The sequence below is a fragment of the Phragmites australis genome, chromosome 2, assembly GCF_958298935.1.
Source record: "Phragmites australis chromosome 2, lpPhrAust1.1, whole genome shotgun sequence".
Classification (NCBI taxonomy): domain Eukaryota; kingdom Viridiplantae; phylum Streptophyta; class Magnoliopsida; order Poales; family Poaceae; genus Phragmites; species Phragmites australis.
Window position 1 is genome coordinate 38,508,464 of NC_084922.1, and position 22,326 is coordinate 38,530,789.

The window sequence follows — 22,326 nt, forward strand, 5'->3', positions numbered from 1 at the left end:
TGTGAATGGAGAGATTGGATGGACTAATCTACATCTAACGGTCAATCAACGTGACTAAAATTTAGGAAGATATATAAAGTCAACCGCATGTAAAATATGGAGATCCTTGTACACGGTTGCACCCTGTCCAACTACAGGACATTCTATCATTTGATTTCCACATACTCTGGTGCGTTCTATGCTCCATAATCCATTCGTGTGCATGCAAGATGCGTCATTTTACTCCATTTTATTCCCATGGCCCCTTTTGACTTTGTTCACGTGCTCATGGATTCAGGTCTACGCACCTAACTTCCTGTTTTAACTATAATAACAAACTAACTAACCAGCGCGCGCGCATGCAGTCTATTGCACGGTTAACCCTTTCGAAGATGAAATGATGCACGCAGAACGCCAGCCTACAGCATTTTAGAGCAACAAAGCCCCTAGGATCCCGACCACAGTGCCAATGATCACTTCGTCCAGCCGTGCCGCGGCCGACATCGGCGGTGGCGCCCCCAGCGAGCTACTGCGCGACGTCTCCTCGTCGCCAGAAGCACCCAGCGCGCTCATGCCCGGAGCCTGCGCGTACTCGGGCGCCGAAGCCCAGAACGGCGGCGGAGCGGCAGCACCGGCCGGTGGAAGCGCCGTCCACTGTGAAGCATCGGGCGCCGCGGCCGCGGCCGGCCTCGTCGGGCGAACCGCCATCACGATTATGTACAGCTTCTGTCCCTTCTGGCACCGGTCCTCGTCGCCGCTGATGAAGAAGAACGAACCGGACCGGTCGAGTGTGAACACCGAGCCACGGTCGCCGCCGCCGCCGTACTCGAGCCGCCGGACCGGGTTGTGCGTGTTGCACGCGTCGAAGCCCTGCTCGGTCACCAGCAGCACCGAGTTGACGCCCACGTCGTACGTGAACACTGCGAGCCAAGAAACGCGCGTTCCGAATTAGAATTACTTACTCCTGGTGTGCATACATGCGTGGCCGCCCACATCGATAAGAGCAAGCAAATGAAGGCGCGCGAGGTGATGTGTTTACCGATGGTGTCGTTCACTTGGAACCGGTTGCGCTCGGCCCAGTGGTTGTAGCTCTCGGTGGGGTCAACGACCCAGCCGTCGTGGCCGCCGGCGTAGAAGACGTACGCCTCCGACGAGGGAAACACGGCCGGCGCCAAGCCCACGACGACGAGCACGAGCATGGCCGCCGCCGATGACCGCACCTTGGAATCCCCCACGGCCATCCTTTGATCGGCCGGCAAGTCCTGGCGATGCGATTGGAAATGGATAGGCAGGCTACGGAGTACGGAACGTACGTGCAGAGGAAGCGCCGTTCGAGATGATGCATACAGCGGCAGAGGGCGTTGGACGCTTATATAGGCGCGCCGCGCGCGCAGAGACGGATACGGTTGCTGACCGCGGCAGGCATAGGTGGAGGCCCCGGAGGGAGGCTTGGCGATGACTCTGCATGAACCAGCGGGAGTGCACCGCTTTGCGGACTCGGTTGTTGAGCTGAGCTCGATCTTCTTCCTTGGGTCTTCGACTCGACGTCATGCGCGCGTGCGGCCGGCACCTGCGGATGCGGGGCATCCGAGGAAGGCAGTTTCGCTAGCATCTCTACCTGTTTGTTGCTACAATTGGGTTGGGTACTTTCTCTGACGTGTACAAGGCACATTCTAGCTTGGAGCAGTAAGTCTCACAGTAGGAAAGCATATATACATGCCAATTTGGATGACACACACGTTTCCTGGCGTTAATAGCTTTTTTTTGGTCGAAATGTGTCATTTCTTTGCTCAAAAGAAGGCCATAGATCACTGCATTATCAAATTTCAAGCAAGTCCACATGCAGTCACGACTCATGCTGAACATCTGCCTGGAGCAACCGACACTGAAGTGGTGAGCAGCAATCAGAAATTCGTAGGTTAGCGATACTTTTTTTTTTTCAATTTCTCTTCTTTCTGAAACAAAGTTGAAGCTAAAATCAAATTTTCGTCCATCCTATGCTGTCAGCAAAAATACAGTGATCAAGTTTTGAACTATGAAATAGTAGGAAAGTTGCAGATGTCTTACGCAAACCATTAAATCTTCAATCTGAAACACAAGTCTAGCAAAAGAAAAATCTTGAATACATAGGAGAGCTGCACATCTTTTCATTAATAATAGAAATGGGTAGTAGGAGGATTAAAGTAAACATGTTGGGAACCTGTGGAGAATGCATACATTTTTTTGCTACATGAACATGAACATAATATTGATATCAGTACAGAACCAGGGGCTTAAATATAGTCAACTGTTTCAGCTAGGCATGACTGAATCCCCGCAAATTTGAAAATGGGGAATCAGAACCTCTCACCAACAGAATGCAAAAATTGCTTCGCACGGTATTTGACCAACGTCTTCCCCTCCATAGCACGAGCTAACTGAACGCAATCCACACATTTCACATCATCAAGTCAGGTCATTAGAACGAATGGCTTATGCGCCTCTTCTGTGTTCACTGATTCATGACACAAGAACTCCATGAGCTGCAGCGGAGCTTGTCTCCAATCCTCCAACCAGTTTAATTTTCATACTAAGCCGGACAATGCTGAACTAGCAATCAACCATGACCTCCTCAGCTCAAGTGCCCCTCAATCCAATTGAACATCTCGTCAGCGTGCAAGCTCGTCATTTCATGGTACCCATAAGCAAGGTTCAGCTCCTCCTGGATGTGGTCAACCCACGGAGATACCTCCTCCCCTAATCCACTCTTCACCAATGCATCCTTCCATGGCGTTGCCCGGCCATCCTCCTTCATGTACCCTTTCTCATCAACGAATCCTTCCTCCTTGAACGCCGTCCAGATCCTTTCTGACAGTCTGCGGTCCAGCCCAGATATCCTGTCCGACAGCAGCGTCGGCGTCAAAGGGACCTCAAGGCTCCGGAGCTCTCTCACCTCAACGCCATTCTTCATCAGCATCTTCGAGTTCCTCTCCACCAGCGCCGCCCTCCGCCGGTCCTTCGGCATGTGGATGAACATCGCTGGCGGATAGATCATCGGCGGCGCGCCAGCTGACCCGCCGAACGCGCCCTCGGCGATCATAATCACGACGGCGGCAAGGCTCATCTTGGCCGCGAGTTTGGAGACGAAGTACCCGCCTGAGGAAGCGCCGAGAGCAACCACCGGATGTCCTTCGAGGCCGTTCTTGGCGGCCCAGGACCGGATCGTGCGCTTGGCGGCGTTGACCTCCCACCCCAGCGACCAGCACTCCCCAGCGCTCGCCACGGCCAGCACCGCGAACCGCCTCCGCAGCGCGCGGGCCGTGATGGCGACGTCCTCCGGCAGTCCTACGCACCCCGGGCAGCGCGGGGACGGCGGCCAGAAGTTCTCCGGGCGGCAGCGGCAGCCGTGGGCGACGAAGAGGACCGCCCTGGCCGGCGCCGCCGCGGGGAGCTCCCAGATGGCGCGTAAGCCGTCTATGGACTCCACCATCGGGGAGAACAGGGGCGGAGCCGCTCCAATCGACTCGTACGACCGGACGGCGGTCTGGGAGTAGAGGAATACGGCGGCGGCGGCGAGCAAGAGCAGAGCCAACGACGCGAGGGGGGTGGTCAGACTCAGAGCTAACCGTCTCGGAGGGTGGGGTGGTAGCGACGACTTGCTCGGCCGGTGCGAGGCAGCATTCGTTCCGCTCATCTGCTTCGCGGGGTGCTTGCTTCTCTGCAGCGGGGAGGGAGAATCGGGTAGCACGAGTGGCATGAGATCTCGCCGGAGCAGGGGCGAGGCTCGAGAGATGAAGAAGAGTGTTGGTTCGCATCTTCGGAGGGGCCTCAGGCCTCGCACAGGATGGAGGAAAACGGCGGGTTAATGGGCTGAAAGGTCAGATCCTCCGGTAGTCTTCGTTAGTTGGGCTGTGACATTTGTGTTCCTGGCAAACAAACTATAGCCCTGGATACTATAGTAAGAATGAACTCAGTGGAATTGAGGATTTTGAAAGTTAAATACTTGAAATATGATATGGATCCTGTCGTGGTTAACATGCTACAAACTGTTTAGATAAAGATCTATGTAATACCCTCATATGCCAAGGAAGAAGAGGTGATCAAGTAGATCATATCTATAGTTGCAGAACCTTTAGTGGTTGATGAGCTGAGCTTAATCAGAGAAGATCATGTTAGAGTCAATGTGAATTGCCTAAACCCTTACAAGATTCACCATTTCGTCATGGTTTACTTTGACAGGGAGGGGCATGATATAAGATTCGTGACTAAGGGGTTATCTGGTAAAGGTTCTAAGGAGGGACCTAAACCAGATGACCCTAAAGATGATGAGTTCGATGAAGATGAGAGTGAATTTGATGACTATTCTCTTTGGGAAGGTCCTAAGGTTGGTTTGAACAAAACACCCAAAAAATCATCCAAGCAAAAGGAACACAAACCCATGGAGAAAAAGGGCAACCAGGAGGCGGTGCAAGCTATGACTATCGCCATGTTCGACCCAAGGGTGGGGGTGATGGTGCCCTAGGAAGACTTTGTGGCAGATGGAAACAATCAACTTTATAGTGGGGCCAGGGAGGCCCAAGATTGTGGTCAGCCAGTAAATGCTCGGCAGGGGGGCCTGTAGCCTTCAACACAAACTTTCAACCCTCTTGATGCTCTGACAATATCGGCTAATGTTCTCCAAGGAGAGCAAACTAAGCTCATATCTGCTCTGACTCAAATTGGTGTGATGAAAGTGAACACTGAGGAGGCTGCCAACTCACAGACCTTGGGCATGCAGCTCTCTGTTGTTCCGTGGGATCAACCGGACCTGTCCCAGTCAGGGGTGGTTAAGCCTCAGAGAAGGGAGGATATGAAGGGAGATCTTAAGGACCATGTTGGACACAATATACGGCACAACAATGAAGATTCCTATAGCATGAAAGCAAAGAAATGCCTAGTGTTGTCAGTGATATGGGATCCGGGGGTTCCCGAGTCCCGAGGCCAAGATAGCGTGGTACCACATGGCGCCTTTCGTCGGGGACCACCTCCTCGAGGACCCGAGGGAAGCACGGTCCGGGAGTGGGTGCTCGGGGTAAAGAACAGTTGGTTCCTGAGCACTCAGAAAGCCCCGAGCACCCGACAAGCCCCATGCCGGTGGACCCCGCAGGGACTCCACGATGAGGTGTCGGTCGGTGGGAGGCTCGATGCGGCATTTAACGGGGAGCGTGAACGATCACATCCAATCACTCTCCCCCACGCCTGCCGTTCTGAATACGTCAGTCCCTGCCGCCGCCTGGCAGAAAGGCGTGGGTACAATTAATATGGCAGGTCCCATCGCATGTCCCCTCGCGGGGTCCATGAAGAAAGACGGCTTAAAGATATCTTTGATAGGCTCAAGGCTTATCGCCCTGTTACGATGCTCGAGACGTCGTGGGTCAAAAACAAGAGTAAGCTATAATGAGTACCGCACCGACAAAGCGCACCAAGCAGAGAAACCTTGCCCATTTGAGCTTGCAGGGAAATGCTCGAGAACCAAGCGACCCGAGCACCAGGGCATCAGTACCCAGGGCACTGTCGAGCCTCTGGGGTTCTCGGGTAATCCTACCGATCGGGCATGAGTGGTCGGGACCACCTAGCCCCCGGGAAATGCTCGGGTGCTAAAAGAATGACCTGGGGGCTAAAGCGCTCTGCACAAGGGAATCCACGTTCCCGAGTGCCTTGAGCACCGGGGCATCCACCCTTTCCTAGCCTGGTCGACCGGGAGGCTGACACCAACTCGGTAAGTTACTACTTGGGGTATCTTCATAAAAAAGTCATGTGAATTTCTGTTCATACATACGTAATAACTATTGTTCCCGAGTTATTCTCGGAACCCTCTTGTGCTAATCTGCTCGGCGAGGTGATCTCCTCGCGCGCAATACCCCGCCCTCGTATTCGCTTTTCTGGAATGAGAAAGACGAACGGTAGTCGGTGTACCGCACAGGCGGCGATCGCATACCTAAGTCCTTTATGGTAGGCTATGGTGCCCGGCTGGCATGGCAGTACTCCAAGCACTACCCGAGTCTCTGAGGTTCTCGGGTAGTCCTACCGCCATGAGTGGTCGGGACCACCTAGTCCCCGGGGACGGGTTGTCGGTGCTCGGCCTGGTCAGTCCTACCCCGAACACCACCGAACCATGGAGACTCTTGGTTGCATTTCTGCCTGTGTGCGTCTCCAGTTTATATGTTCGAGAGGTCACGAGACAAAAGGCGTTCACGAGTCGCGGCGGGTACCGTGCCAAGTGGACTCACTTCCTGAGCAAAAGAGTTTGTGTCTTTTTCGACTCAGCAGCCACGTACTCGCAAGCGCCCGAGGGCTGCGCGCCCCGAGCACAGGATCCTACGCGCGGGCTCGAGGGCTGGCATGGCAGTACCCCGAGCACTACAGAACCCCCGAGGGTCTCGGGTAGTCTTGTTGCTCGAGCATGAGTGGCCGGGGCAACCTTGTTCTCGGGGGTAAACTACCGGTGCTCGGCTTGGTCAGTGCCACCCCGGGCATCAGTACAAACAAAATCAAGGAAGGAGAAGTAAAAAAACGGAGTACGATTCCAAGGACGGCTTCTACTATACTGAAGGGAGCCAATAAACAGGGAATCACTTCGAGAATTACAACTTTCAAAAAGAAGAGAAACCCTAACTCATTGCGGGCTACGGGGGAGATCACGCGTCATCACCGTTGTCGCTGCCTAGGCCTGGCTCCTGCACAAAAAATTCTGCCACTTCAGTGGCAACTTCGCGGACGGCTGCCCGAGTGGTGGCTTCCTCCGCCTCAACCATGCCCTGTCGCGCTGGCTCCAGCGGGAAGGCGGGATCTCGACTGTGGTAGCAGGAGAGAACATGCTCGGCCACATCTTGGGCTAACGCACGCCCCTCCCGGGTCGCCAGTTCCTGGACCGTGGCGGGGAGAGCCTCGAGGCACCGAGCGATCTCCGATAACCCAAGGGCAAGATGACCTAGCGTATTCAGCCCTTGGGAACCCACCATCACGGACCCGAGCCCGGCCGCCTCCACGGAGCCCCGCACCTGCCGGAAGACGTCCTGCATCATCGCTTTAACATGCGTCCGCTCTTGGCAGACGACATTAAGATCCTCCTCGGCTTTCTTCAGCCGAGCTTCAAGACCCTTGTTGTTGGTGGGGACATCCTTCGCGACCCGTGCCTCCTGGAGTTGGGCAGCCACCTCGGTGCGGGCTCGCTCTATTTGCTCGGCCCGAGCCTCGATGGCTTGCTCTCAGGCAGTCACGTGTGCCTCCTGGTTCGCGAGGTTCTCCTCCCGGGCGGCAAGCGCTGACGACGCCAAGTCGGCGTCCATCTCGCGCAGCGCAACCTGCTCCTCCCAGCGGAGAACGTCAACGTGGCCGTGTTTGAGATCTTAGGCTTGGCGGTGAAGGTTCGTCTCGGCGGATAGCAAGGCTTCCTCCCTCTTGCCGACAGCCTCCTCCCATAAGGCAAGCTCCTGCTCGCGCAAAGCAAGCTGCTCCTCACGAGTGGCCAGCTCGCTGGCGCGCTCCTTCGACGCCTGGTCACACTTCGCCGCGAGCTGCCCCAAGCGTTCGGCCTTTTTCTGTGCGGCGACGGCCTCCTCGCGCACCTCCTCCAAGGCCTCCCGCTCCGTGGCAGCTCTTGTAGGGACCTCTCGTAAGCCGTGCGGGCCATGGCCACACGGGTCTCTAGGAGTTTGCGGGCCTCCTCCAGCTGGCCCATTTCGTCAACAAGGGCGGCGTGCTCCTCTTCGAGCCCGGCCCTCTCCGCCCGATGACCTCCCGAGCACTCCCCAGCACCTCAGGGAGGGGTTTCGGGGCCTGGCCAGGGGATGGCCGAGAGCTGGATTCCCTCCGCACCTTTTCAGCAGAGGTACTCGAGGACCCCAACGACGGCCGTGCCAGTGCCACCCTTGTCGCGACGGCCTCCCCTGAAGCCGGTTGCTCCTCCCCAGTCGGAGTGCTCGGGGCAGAGCCAGCCTGGCCTCTCAATTCTGGGCTAGGGGAGGCCTCGGTTGCTCGGGAGACACTCGGCTTCCTGAAGAGCCCTTGGGCGGCCTGGAACGGGAAGAGATCAACCCCCAGCCAAAACACGGGCAAAACAAGCTCGAAGAAAAAAGGGGCTTACATGGTTTTTGGCCCGTGGTACTGCCATCAGGACTGCGGGATTTGGAACTCGGGGGCCTTCGGCATGGGCTCTGGCATTCTCCTCTTCGGGGGTGGGCCCTGGCCCCCGGGTCGTTGTGAACTAGCCCCAGCATCCACCCGGGGACCTGCTCCCGAAGGCTGGCCAGTTCGGCCGCTGGTCGTCGCGCCACCAGCCGTCGGCCGAGGGTCTCGGCGCGGGGATGGCGGAGGTGATGGTGACGGAGAGGGCGAGGACGGTAGGGCGATGGGTGACCGAGGACGTTTCCCCTTGCCCCCCTAGCTCGGCGATATGCCATCGTCTGCGGCAGCGCCTCGCCCTCCGTTGTCATCCGCCCCGGGAATGTGCAGTGCCTCGGGGTCTCGGCGCCCCATGCGGTCTGCCGGCCACTGGGCGTCAAAGACCGGCATCAACTCCTGCAGAGCCGTCTGGCCCGGGTCCGAACAGAGCGCCAAGTCTTCACGTGGTAGGACCGCCCGGGCGAGGTCTTCGACGCCGATTATCACCTTTAGCAGCGCCGCCAGGGCCCCCTCATCGAGGTTCCCGCTGTCGCCTATACACGTCCTCGTCACATCGTGAGACCCGGTGTACATCCAGGCGGGACGGACGTGTTCCCTCAAGGGGGCCAGCCGGCGACGCAGGAAGTCGGCGACCACCATCAGCGAGGTGAGCCCCGCTCGACGCAGATCTTCGATGCAGTTCAGCACTGGGTGCAGGCGGGCATCCTCCGCGGGAGCGGACTCCTAGACCCGCTTGTTGGACTCTGCCGACGACTGGGGTAGCAAAAGGCAGTTGTGGGGGCTGATGTCGATGTAGACCCAGTCCCAGCGCCGGTCGTCCCACTTGCCGCGCAGCACCTGGCGGATGTAGGTGTCACCGACACCCTCTCGCAGGCGAAAGTTGCAGCAGCCCACGACCTCCGCATCGTCCGACCCTTTCTTATTCCCGACCGCCCGAAGGATGAAGAAGTGCCGAAACAGCGCCACAAACGGCGGCACCCCTACGAACATCTCGCAGAGGTGGGCGAAGACCGTCAGGATCACCACCGAGTTCGGGCTCAGGTGGGCCAACTAGACGCCGTAGGTGTCCAGCACCTGCATAAAGAATGCCGAAAACGGCAGTACTAGACCGGCGACCACGAAAGAGGCAAAGATGACGATCTGCCCTGGTCCGCGCGGGGCGGGCGGATGGGTGGCCTGTGTCACCACCGATGCTCCCCGCTGGCCAGCGGGGACCATAAGCTTCCGCACCTTCTCCACACCCTCCTCGTTCATGAGGCGGGATTTCGGCAGAATGGCGCCGTCGTTCGACGCTCCCCGACGGCCGCCTCCTGCCCTTGGCATTTTCAGGGGTGGGAAATGCGCTGGAAGTGGCTGGAGTCAAGGTACACTGAAGACTGAGAGAGGCTCCCAGTGCTCAAGAATGACGAAGGCAAGAATGGCGATGAAGGAAGGCGACGGTCCGTTGCCTCTCCCCTTTTTATCAATGGGAGTTCAAACACCTTATTGCTTGGCACAGTAAGCGAGGCACGTTTTCCTCGATCCGCAAGGAAGCCTGGGCGTCTCCCGCCTCATCATCGCCTTCCTCGAAAGTTGAAATGACGCGAGCCCTTTCGGCTCCTCCTTGGGTTATACCAAGAGCTTGGGCCCAAAAATTGCAAGACGTGCAAAGATTTTGGCACCAGACGACAAAAAGCCAAGTGGCACCAATGCTGTGATCAGGCTCGAAGAAATAGGGCTCCACCCTCAGTCTCTAGTCCATTACCTGCCGATGGCCCTGGGGGCTGCTGTCGGTGATATGGGATCTGGGGGTTCCCGAGTCCCGAGGCCAGGACAGCACGGTACGACATGGCGCCTTCCGTCGGGGACCACCTCCCCGAGGACCCGAGGGAAGCACGGTCCGGGAGTGGGTGCTCAGGGTCAAAAATAATTGGTCCCCGAGCACCCAGAGAGCCCCGAGCATCCAGCAAGCCCCATGCCGGTGGACCCCGCAGGGACTCCACGATGAGGTGTCGGTCGGTAGGAGGCCTGATGCCATATTTAATGGGAAGCGTGAACGGTCACATCCAACCACTCTCCCCCACGCCTGCCGTTCTGAATACGTCAGTCCCTGCCGCCACCTAGCAGAAAAGCGTGGGCACAATTAATACGGCAGGTCCCATCGCATGTCCTCTCGCGGGGCCTATGAAGAAAGACGGCTTGAAGATATCTTTGATGGGCTTGAGGCTTATCGCCCTATTATATCAAACCGCCTCAGATCTACTATGACCAAATAGGCATGAGAGAGTACTCAGAAGCTGACTGATGGGCGCCCCTGCGCCTGCTAAAGCTGGAATGCGAATACCGATGGAACCGTCCGAGGGATGTATTTTTAACCCTCTGTAACATCAACTATAAATCAATGATAGTCACTTTCCATTTATTGTTTACGGGAACTTGTGCCCTCATTTTTGGCACTCCCTAAAGGGCCTCCCCCCCGGTAGATAAAGGGGGGAGCACTTTGTAAGGGGAAGAAAAAGGGAGACGAAAGGAGATGAGCATTGACAACATACTTGATACACAGGAGTAGGGTATTACGCCTCCGCGTGGCCTGAACCTGTCTAAATTCTTGGTGCGTTCATTTCTACTAGCTGACGATCCATCCTGCCTAAGTCCCACTCGCATTAATCTCGCGTACAAGGTAGTTCCAGGACCAGCCCCCTGACCGAATCTCAAAGGGGGTCCCTCAGGATCCCTGCTCGCGGTGTTCATCCACCGACAAGGGTTCCTGAACCCGGTAGAAAGTCTTAATTCTGAGCTTGATGTCCTAACAAGCGATGACATGGAGTCCAGCAAGGGAGTTACCTCTATAGAAGAGGCCTTTCTTGATAAATACCACAAAACTATGGGTTAGGCTCTGTCCTCTGACTCAGAAAGTGAGGATGAATCAGGTGGTCCATCCCTAAGAAACAAATCAGAAGAAGAGCTAGTTGGAGCAGGCAGGCTGCCGTGGCCACCGCATTTAGCAAGATGGTTCTTAGGGATGGAGTCCCTATTCAAGAGAATGCCATCAACAGACTGAGGGTCAAGAACTTGGGAAAAAAATGGGTCTTAGCTGGGTGATGTGGTGTGCTCGCAACAAGATGGCGATCGAAAATGCCTTCCCAACAAATCGATTGATATTCTTCTCAAAGGTCTCTCTTATTTGCAGAGCTAGAAAATCTTGCTCAAGAAGGGCGATAAGGGGATGCTTAACCTGGCTCTGGATCATCTCGTGAAGTGGTGCACCAGTTTCTAGTCGAGTGCTATCCACTCTGATGTGATCGAGTTATACCGAGATCTGCTCGGTTTCTTGTGCCTAAATATCGCATGCTGTAGATGCTGGATATTGTGTCCTAGGCGCTATGTTTCCTAATGATATGGCATTGGTGTTATGCTTTTGTGTGTTTGATAGAGGACCCAGCTTGGCCGGTGTGCCTCCTGGTCCTCTCCTGTTGTATTTGGTGATGTTAGTGATGTTGTGCCTGTAAAACTATTATTTGCTTTCAATAGAAGTTGAGTTCATTTCTCCTGGAAAAAAAAAACTACAGCCCAATAAAACCTTCTTACAAGCTACGATTGTTTTTCGTTTCTCCCTGAACTAGCTACAGTTACGATTTACGAGCTTGCATGGAATGCAAATTGCACTCAGCTTCAAATTTACGTCCATCCTGAGAGCCCTTATGAGACAACAGAAACTATTGTATCAATCAACAACATCAACCGTCTATTAGTTTCACAAAACCCACCCTCAAATAATCTTCTATTTATTATTATTATTTATATCTTAGTAATTGGCCAACAAAAAGAAACCTCATTCGCTCTCAAGATCTAGAAATTACTAGTTAATCAGATAAAAAACAAAGTATCCCTATACATCTATACTCCTATGAAATGCATGAGTTATGGTAGATCCGATCAATCTCCACTGTCCTACCCGAGTTGATCAAATAATCACCCTGCAAAGATGGACCATGTTCCTCATTCTAAAAATATATTTAATCTCCTATTATTTGCATTCATGCTTAGATGTCTAATATTTATTTTTCATATATTCTAAAAATACTATCAATCTCTTATTATTTATCTTTCATACCTAACGTACAAAATTTATCTTCTATACATTCACCATCGGATTTCTCCACAGGGTATGTCGTCTCCTGCACTTTTTCTACAACACCAGGTTTCTCCAGAAGATGTGTCGCCTCCCGCACTTCACCTATAGCGTTAGCTTTTTGGAGAGGGTGCCCCGCTACCCACACGTCGCCTCCACCGTCGTCTACCATAGAGGTCGCCTCCGTCACGCTATCTTTACACCAATATACTATGCGAGAATTGTTTCCCCCCCTCACAAATCGTTCACCATCTTGATTCCTCTCACAGCGTTGCTACGGATGGACAACTCTGAGTTATACGGTCCCCTCCACCCTCATATGTAGGTACTCGTTATTCTACTCTCTCATAAAATTATATGATCATGCTATAAATTTCGTGTATACAAATATATCTTTTGTTATGTTATATATTTTTACTTCTTTGAATTGCTATATTCTAGATTGATTCTATATGTGTGAAACATGTGTGCAGTTTCTAGTATTTATAAATTATCCATCACTGGCTTTATGAAAAGAATAACCCAAAATACCCCTATAACTACTTATCTATTACCCATGTATACCATCTATCTATTATCTTAATAAATGTTAAAAACATTAGATGCCACACAAGTAAAAAAACAAAGGAAAACAAAAAGATCAGATTGCGTCTACCTCTCCCATAATGTGTTCTCTTGCCGGATAGCATCGCAAGTCATGTCCCTAGGCGTCTTGCCAAGGATGGACACGATGTGAAACCTTGACATGAGCGGAAACACGTCGTCAGACAAGCGGATAGATCGACAACCGCAAGAAAGCGCACAGGCACAACAATAGTTGGTACTTGGTAGGCGCTAGCAACATTACAAGATGATGAACATGGAAGCATAATGAAAGATTGATTAGCATCGATCAATCACGAAGAAGGTCTAATGTGGCCAATCCATGATGAAGCAAGGCGAGGAGAGGGATAAAGCGTAGTCGGTGGTGACGAGGAGGGGAGTAGGAGGCGCAGATGAAGGAGCTCCAAGCATGTATGATGCGTTCATTCTGTCGCTATCGAGGAAATAGGAACACTACAATCCAGAAATATATGGATTCTAAGCTTTAATATCACTACACAAAGCAATTAACCTCATAAGAAAGGCCAATTGTGAGATTGAGTACCCACCCATTGTTTGAGTCTTACAAGATTACACAATAGCTTCGTTTTGCCATAGAGAATCGAGTTGCTTTTTTAAAAAAAACTTTATTAATTTATATTGTTATACTAAGCTAATATAACCGCATAAGAGTTTACTTTTAGTCTCCATATAACTAAGATGAACACAATCACTATCTAAAAAAATAAGAACCCAATACATGAGACAAAAAAAATCTAATAAGATGAAAGCGTGTCTCCTATGCTGAGGTTACTTTTCTTAGGCTTAGATGCAGAGTTTCAACTGTCATCTAAACCGGGTAAAGAAGTCTCTAGCCGTCAGCTGCAGTTACGTACATGCCGTAGTAACATCTCGTGATGCTAGTGCCGATATAGTACCGACCACGAAGTAAAAATAACCTCATATGTTGGTATTTATCTAATCAACGGCAAGACAGAGTACAGAAAGATTAAGTAAGGAAACAAATCATCTTTAATTTAGTTGACTTTAAAAGATTTTTTCACCATATTTCTTACATGTGTGTCCACTTGTAGTCTAAGTCTGATGTTGCGCTCTTGATCTATCCGGCATGGATGCTGAAATGGGGGCTCAAGCCAGGAGCTCCATGGAGAGGAAGGGGAGAGAGGAGGGAGAAGAAAAGGAGGGGTAGAGAGGAAGGAGGTGATAGCCCCTGCTGGCCGTCCTGCGTTTGCCACTGCGTCCAAATGCTTCCCCTGCCTCGTTGCATCGGGACAGGACATGAGCGAGTCGATTTTCCTTCCAGATAAGACAGGATGGGTCAGATCTGATGCGACACGAAGCAGCATGTTTTACCCAGCCCACGGATTAGTAGCTAATCGGCACACTGTCTCGTTCACTAACCAGCTGCTGCCCAGGAGGATTCAGCTTATCTTTTCTTACCCATGCTGTCGACATCCTGTCTCTGAAGTGCCTGGCTTGTCTGGGCCCTTTTTATCACCAGCAATGCCTCGTCAGCTCTGAAAGAGAGAGATGGCACGACGGTGTACACGTACGCGAGCATCGACGGGCACGCGCTGGGAAACCACACATGGTGCGTGTTTGCTTTAAGAGGAACTCGTACGAGAGCACAAGTTCGGGATGAAAGTATGAAACCGGCTACGGTCTTGTTCTCTCTGTGTGCGGTTTTACTCCATTTCATCTGATCCGAGACAAGTCACGTTTTGTAGTACTAGTAGTTTCTTCGAAAACCAGAAACCACCTGCCTTTCTGTCTTTCCATGCACGTGATGTTTCGTCCACTTCGTTCGATCTGACAAGTAGTAGTACCGGGACAGAGTTGAACAGCACACACCACAACGCGCCGAAACGAAAGTCTTGCAGTCGTAGGTATTTGCAGAACGAAACAAGTCTTTGATTTCCACCGGTCGGATCACATGAGCTATATATTACGATCAATTACGTAGGCACGGAATTAGCTTCTTCCCCAGTGCAATGCACCATAGAATGAAGCTAGATCGATGTGCCTTACAGTCTGAGCCATCTAGCAAGTGCTGTAAGAGTACTGCTCTGTCTATCGTTACGTTGTTATCGCCAGTACTAGTCCAAACTCCAATAATAATAATAATTTGATGCAGAATTATTCAGCTCTTACTGCTGCATATGGCGGAACTAATTCTATCCCGCACGCTAGCTGCTGAACTAGTCAGTACTTGTCGGAGCTACTGAGGAATCCGGTCATGTGGAGCACGGCGTTGCGGACGGCGCGGAGGTCGCGGCCCTTGAGCGTGCGCCCGTGCCCCACGCACACCGAGGAGGCCACCCTCCGCTCCTCCGCGCACCGCCTCGCCGCGAGGACGTGCGGCGGCACGATCGCCGCCTCCGCGCCCGAGGCTCTTCTGACGACCATTCCGTCGTCGTCGTCGTAGTCGTAGCTGTTGTGCGCCCACGAGGGCCGGGTCGTTATGGGGCTCGCCTCCGCCGGCGGCGTCGCAGGGATGCGCAGAGGCGCCGACTGCGGACGCGCCGCGCCGCGGGGTTGCTGATCCGTGTGGTGGCAGCGGTGGCGGTGCCAGCCGTGGTGGTGGGAGTCCGGGCGGTGGCGGTGGCAGTCGTGGTGGTGGGCTTCCGGCCACAGGACGTCGGCTTCCTGGAACTCTTCCATGTCGCGACCCGCGCGGCTATGATGGCTGCGACGCTAGCCACTGCCTGCGACGTTCGTTAGCGTGCGTTGCTGGATTTATAATGGCCTAGGCCCCTAGGCGGGGCCAGCTTGGAAGGGGCGAGCCACGCGAGGCGTCATGCGGATGCAGTGGGGAGTGCACTGTAAGCATCGGGCGGCGCGGCTAGCTCGCTCACGGTTTCGGGACGGTGCAGGCTCGGCGTCGGCGACGAACACTCTCTGCTGTGTTGCGTAACCTCACGTCGCCGTTGTCCATATGCAGCAGCAGTGTTGTATTTTTTGTTGGGATTTGATCGGTGTGGAAAACTGGAAATGCCTAGAACCCTGACGTTACAATCATGAACCGTGTGGATGCATGGCCGGACTGTTCATACCGATCAGGTTGCTGTAACTTTTTTCGCAGTAACTTGATCGTCTGAAGCTGGCATGGTCCGCGAAAAAGTTTCAGTGTCTGAAGTGCCTGGTCATGATGGCGCAATCATGGATCACTGCCGTGCGATGGGGGCGTGTGGAATGGTGGATCCAATGGGGACCTCGTAACGGAGACGGAAGCAGCTGTGCTTGGCGTGCAAATGTTGGGCAGGGCGGCGCACCGCTCGCTGTGTCTAGCAGTGCGAATCACGCTGTGACGAAACCGAAGAGTCACGCCAATACTGGTATGGACATACCACAATTTGGTCAGCAAGTGGCGCATACGTTTGTCATTTTGTGGGTATGTCGATTCCCCGTACCACTCGATGCCTAAGGCTTTTACCCTGTTTCAACTGTCTGGGCCTCTGGGGTGAAAACCGGAATGGGTTGGTTTCAATCCGAGGAGCGGTAAGTAAAACGTTGGGAACGTCTATACAAGTATATAACACTTTAGTGTTTTAGGGGCTCCTAACGCCTGATTTTTAGACATCCAATATTGAGATATGAGGTTTAAATTAAATCCAACTTTGTACTATAAAAATCAAGTGTTATTGGGAGTTCTAACAACCAAATTTTTATTGCACCATCATTACTCAAAAATTACACAAAAAAACTTGTAACTCTTGTGTAATGTAACTGTATAACTCTAATATAAACTGGCTGTAACTAAGGTATAAAAAAAATTAGGTGTTAGGGTCTTAAAGCACATGAATTTTCTTACCTCATATACCCAACATCCCTAAAGCACAAATCTAAGATACTAAAATTCAGGTGTTGGAGCCATCTAAAACACTCATATAAGATTTAACAATTCCCAAAACGTTTTAGTATCATGGTTCTGTACGTGAGGAATTCGATACGGACCTACAGATTTCGAAGCATGTCAGGGAGGACAGGAGGCCGACCCGACTGAATCACACTACCAGCACGGCAGCACCACTTACCCAACCCAAGGACCCAGAAACTGTTTTGAGTCACGACTCAGATCTCTACTGTAGTGGCCTGGCTGGCAAAGACGTGGAATTTTTTTGTTCCTTTGGAACTCAAGTGGAAAATCTCCAAATCTAGTTATAGATTTCATGAAGAAGAGAGAAGTCGGTGAAAATGTCTTACTTTGGCGGTCATTTTCGCCCGATTAATACAGACTTCAGAGTACTGCTTCCGCCAGCAAAACTACAGTATACAAACCAGATGCTACCTTCATTCAGCTGTAGACTTTTGAGCTGCAAATGTGCAGGAATTAAGCGAAACTTGATTCTCTGTACGCACCTGTATTGACAACTCCGAGGAAGGCACGAATATAGCTTTTGTTCTGGCCAAATGCCGTATTCTTTCTTTAATCTTTCTACATTCAGACGAAGTTACATCAACTAGGCAAAAATAGAAATAGACAATATACATCGATCTATTTATCAAAATAGATAATAGATCGATGTATTTGTAAATTTAACATATATATTCAGCACTTTAAAATCCGATTTTAAGACTTAAAATATAAAAAAAGACTGATTCAACCGTTTTCGGCATCTGAGTGTCAAATATGGCTAGGTTGCTTTTGGTACCGTGCCCACATGATGTTGCCCGTGCTTTCAACGCCCCATCAAATCGGTCACTTTTTGTCTCTCCGCTCTATGCTATAAAATGAGGGTAGCTGCAGCGCGAGAGGAGAGAATAGGAGAGGAGAAGCAGCCCAAGGTGAGGAGGAGAAGCAGCACGAGATACAATAAGTACTTAAATTAGTACTTGCAACAATAATAGTAATTAGAGTGTTTAACCTGGTAATTACATTTGTTCAATTATTTGCTTAGTTTGATTATATAAATCCGATTATTTGCTTAGGTAGTGTAATAGTAATTAGCATGAATTTGTATAATAGTAATTAGTATGTTGTTGTGTACTTAGTAATTATTTTTCTTAGTTTAGTAGATTGTATAATAGTAATTAGCGCGAAATTGATTAGTCAAAAAATGCGGGGCACCTCAACTCAGCTCACTTAGCACGAAGAAATCTATGGATAGATTAATAATGCAGTGTCAATTTATAAGGAGATGGAATATTTGTTCAATATAACTTTCATATTAATTTAAATAATATTTTAATTCAATATTAAATATTAATTATTTTATTTTTATTTAATAATAATAATTTAATTAGTATTGTTAATTACTTACATATTTAGCATGTTTATCGTGTGTTTATCGTGCCAGCATATAAGTAGTAATTTTATTAGATGTATCTTTATTTACCAGATACGATATGACTTATCATATTTATTATGAAGAGCGTCCCGTAGTTTTGCACGGGAGACTCGTAACAATTCAGAACTGCCAGCAAATAGAGAGTTCGGTTGAGGTACCTAATGACCTGAAATAACATATTATGAGCCTTTTGCGTGTAAACTAGCAATCTCATATTGTTGTCCTGGAGGGTGTGCAGTCACAGGTTGTTCCAAACAACTCCGTCGTTGTCCATACATTGTTTGAGATGAGAAGAAACAACACATATACTTTATACTCACGCAAGGCATTGGAGAAGAACTTTGATATGTGGGTGTATGTAAACATAGTACCACGACTGGTGCATGGTGATGCAGTGAGTACCGTGGAAGGATTAAGCCAGCAGGTGATGCATGAAGAGGATGGAGGGCATGTTGGGGAGGGCAGTTCCGGTAGAGATGGAGCTAGAGTGGACCATCCTGATGTAGATGCAGGATGCGTGGATGATGAAACCGATGGTAGCGGGGATGAAGAAGATGCTGACAACGACGACCCGGTGCCGACGATTCAGTACTTTCGTGGTGCTAGTTTGCTGGATTGTACCGTCATTAAGTATAACACATTATCTAACTGGGGATATCAGAATAGGGATATCCAGGTTGGACAACAATTTCGTAACAAGGGGGAGGTCGTCCACTTTATTAGCAACTATGTTGTAATGACAAGAAAAAACCATAAGTGCGTCCAATCTAACCCTACGGAGTATGAGGTCAGGTGTTTCAAACACCCAATTTGTCCTTACTTTGTAAGGGCACAAAAGCTTATGTAATAAAGTGCCATACGTCTTGACGTGGGCCCATGCCCTTGTGTATGTCATCGAGGAGCCTCGTCCTTTCACTGACCCAAGCTTCGAGGAGTACCTACGGTGGTATGTCCCGCGTACATGTACACGGGTCACCTACAACCCAAGTACTATCCGATAGCACATCGCTTTGATTACGGAGGCCTACCCGGGCTATTGGGACGAGTACGCTGTATTAGCGATATGTTTAATTAACGTCTCATTTATTTAGCATATAATCTCATAAGAACCACTATAAATTGAAATTCTCATTCATATTTGTTTCAACAGGGCAATATCATACATGATATCTATATGGCGCGATTGGAACCATGGAGCGCCTCAGGCAAGGGATATAGCTTAGTGCAGCGGATGTAGCGGGATTTGTCAAGCGGGTTTTCAACAAGACCGTACAGGCCTTGAAGCTTACCTCATACCGATCCACCACAGACGTTGTTGGTGCTCCTTTTAGGTTGAGTGGGGTCCACACAGAGTTGTCCAGGAGGTCTGATGTGTAACAACCTCCACCGGGACCGACATCCACATCGCCACCTCGACCACGGCCTCCAAGGCCAGACATAACATGTACGCATTTTTCATACACACGGTAGTTAGCGATATTCTTTTGTTACTAATGCATTAATTTTAAAACAATATATTAGGTGCACCTACATACTTATTAATGTTAACACCTAGACCATGGGCAGTGTCGATACCTTCACCGTTCGTAGGCCTCTCAGGTAATGGATACTAATATACTGCCGTATTCAATATATTCAATAGTATATCTAATATATTCCACATGTTACTATGGTGATGAAGCCGAGACGTCTTCATCTGCACCTCAACCATTCGCACGTCCACCGTTCGGACCTCCACCATTCGGACCTCACGCCCGGTCCTCTACTGATGCACTTGCATACCATACAGGTACAATATTGTATTTTATAGTAATACATTCATTTGCACATTCACTATATCTAACAATTCATCCGTTCGCATGCCCCTCGAGTGATTATACATGGACAGCGGTGGCACCATCACAGTCGTCATACCCGAGTTAGGAGGCGAAGCCTGGGCCAGACCCCCTGTTTGACCTCGTGAGGGACTTCTTCGGGGCTACACCATACTATGGCGTCGTCACGCGGTCCTAGTTGCTCAGTGCTCCACTACTGATGTAGCAGATCCAGGAGGAGGCCTCGACACCTATGATCGCTAGTAGGCCTACTAGGCAGGTTGGTCCACCGGACACCCTGACCGCATGATGATGGGAATGACCAACGGTAGCGGGGGAGATAGTAGTAGGATTTTACCTTTGATATTGTAACATATATATTTGTTTCATGATGCATCTTCGATTCATGAACTAGTCTTATATATTCGGACGTGTCTAGTTTCTATGTACTACTTACCATGTCATTACTGTATTTCTTAATCCCACGCGACCGCATGCTAGTTGCATTTCTTCAATAGGTTGACCCATTTCTCATCCTCGGCTTTGATGTCAAAGTTTGGGGTGGGCTTTAGACCAAACGATGAAATAACAACACCTATGTCATGACTCAGGCTTTAGACATGCTAATGCTTGTGGTCATGTCCTCTTATGATTAATGTGGTAGCATGGGCTAATGTTGTAGCACGAGCACCTTAAGTACTGGCATAGACTGAGGTTGTATCATCAGTATCTCTGGATACCTGATACCCTGATAGCATTGACTAGTACAGTTGGTATTCTTCCGCTAATTTGCGTCGCCACTTTCCTCCGCTATCTTAAGATGATCTAGGTATTCAACATATATCCACTAAGAACTATGCAAATTCCATCCACAACTATTTCTTTTGTTTACATTTCCATTTCATTAGTTCAATTCGATAGGTGTATGGTTACTGTCTTATATTAACGTACTATGTTTTGAACTATTTATGAACTTTATATCTAATCAATGTGATGATACGTTTATTATATTAATGTACTATCCAATATATGAAAAATATTACTTAGAAAGCTATTTATACAAGAAGTGACCACACGACAAAGCTTCAAGCATGAAATGACAACACCTCTATCGTAAGTCTAGCTTTAGACACAAAGTGACCACACGACTCAGCTTTAACCATGAAATGACAACACCTCTGTACTGAAGCAAGCTGTAGATATGAAATGACTATATGGTAGAGCTTTAATCATAAATTAAATAATAACACCTCTATCATGACACAAAGAATCTCTACCTAGCATCAATGTCACAACTTTTTCATCTTTCATAGGGAATCCTATGCTCCAGCCTCCAACCAAGCCCATATACTCAGTCTATGCATCAACCCCTAGCCACCATAAATAACCTCACCCTCATCTATGGATAGACAACTGCTTCATCAGCTCTCTCAACTGCAATATCTTCCTAAGCTCTACCAAGGCCACCCAAGAAATATTGGGGGATTTTCATCTCTCAGGAGGTTGAACCGTCGATGTGCTTCTTGTGTTGACCTTTGTAGGCTTCGCGAGCCCCAGGATATCTCTTACACCTATGATTTACGCCTTTTCATATATGCCAATTACCAATACGACAAGTCTCAACATGGACCGTATGAGTACCCACCAGTATAACGACATAGATCACTCATGTGGCACTTTCTATACAATTTTATACACTGTCTTACTAATCTCACATCTTATTTTATTTGTTCAGTCTCCTCCACCTATCTGTGACTTCATGAAATGGCTCGACATGAAGCAAAATGAAGACTAAAAGCGGTGGGTCGATATGAGCATGCGGTGGAGGAGAAAAATATACGAATGCTGGGAGTACGAACAACAACAAGAGGAATTACGACTGAAGTGGCAGGAGGAGGAGCGCATGAGGAAGGCAGCGGAGGAGTTCGCCGCGGCTCAAGCACGCGAAGCAGAAAGGACAAGGAAGCGGTAGATGGCCCGTCGCACTAAGACGGGTGGCCCTGATACCCTGAGAAGGGACAAATATTCTAGGTGCACTCAGTAGAGAGCATCTACCGTAACCCGATATATTTTCACTCACTAAGGTATGTTAGGATTAGCAGCAGAATGCTATTAGGTTAGTCTTTATACGTACCGTACATGCCAATGTTTATTGTCTTTATGTCTTTATGGTTAGAGTCTATTCGTGTAGCAACGACAAACCCCATGTAACATGTAATGTTTGTCATCGTATGTAATCTCTGCACCGGATATTATGCTAATAATACTTGACAACTACAATTGTTCGAAAAATTAGATTTTGTATCATCTCAACATTACATCAGTAAAAAATTATTCACACAATTTTACATCAGATGAATAAAAAATATCGATAAATTTACATCGATCT

General features: G+C 49.9%; 3 protein-coding genes across 3 annotated transcripts; all 3 read right to left on the minus strand.

The window, feature by feature from the left end:
* Positions 1 to 408: 408 nt before the first annotated feature.
* On the minus strand, positions 409 to 1,300 carry LOC133910083 (early nodulin-like protein 1). Its single transcript, XM_062352604.1, has 2 exons — positions 1,019 to 1,300; positions 409 to 899 (listed from the first exon to the last, which is right to left on the minus strand). The coding sequence occupies exons 1-2, from the start codon at positions 1,218 to 1,220 to the stop codon at positions 409 to 411; spliced, it is 693 nt and encodes a 230-aa protein (XP_062208588.1). The 5' UTR covers positions 1,221 to 1,300.
* Positions 1,301 to 2,154: 854 nt separating this feature from the next.
* Positions 2,155 to 3,802, minus strand: LOC133908732 (uncharacterized). The gene has a single exon (XM_062350871.1). It carries the CDS (start codon positions 3,713 to 3,715, stop codon positions 2,591 to 2,593), a length of 1,125 nt encoding a protein of 374 aa, XP_062206855.1. The 5' UTR covers positions 3,716 to 3,802; the 3' UTR covers positions 2,155 to 2,590.
* Positions 3,803 to 14,759: 10,957 nt separating this feature from the next.
* Positions 14,760 to 15,531, minus strand: LOC133910084 (protein S40-1-like). Its single transcript, XM_062352606.1, has one exon. It carries the CDS (start codon positions 15,494 to 15,496, stop codon positions 15,038 to 15,040), a length of 459 nt encoding a protein of 152 aa, XP_062208590.1. The 5' UTR covers positions 15,497 to 15,531; the 3' UTR covers positions 14,760 to 15,037.
* Positions 15,532 to 22,326: the final 6,795 nt, after the last annotated feature.

Coding starts and splice junctions, on each gene's coding strand:
- LOC133910083 (XM_062352604.1), bottom strand. CDS start 1,220: ATGGCCGTGGGGGATTCCAAGGTGCGGTCATCGGCGGCGGCCATGCTC. Junction 900..1,018: donor CCAAGTGAACGACACCATCG/GTAAACACATCA, acceptor CTTGGCTCGCAG/TGTTCACGTACGACGTGGGC.
- LOC133908732 (XM_062350871.1), bottom strand. CDS start 3,715: ATGCCACTCGTGCTACCCGATTCTCCCTCCCCGCTGCAGAGAAGCAAG.
- LOC133910084 (XM_062352606.1), bottom strand. CDS start 15,496: ATGGAAGAGTTCCAGGAAGCCGACGTCCTGTGGCCGGAAGCCCACCAC.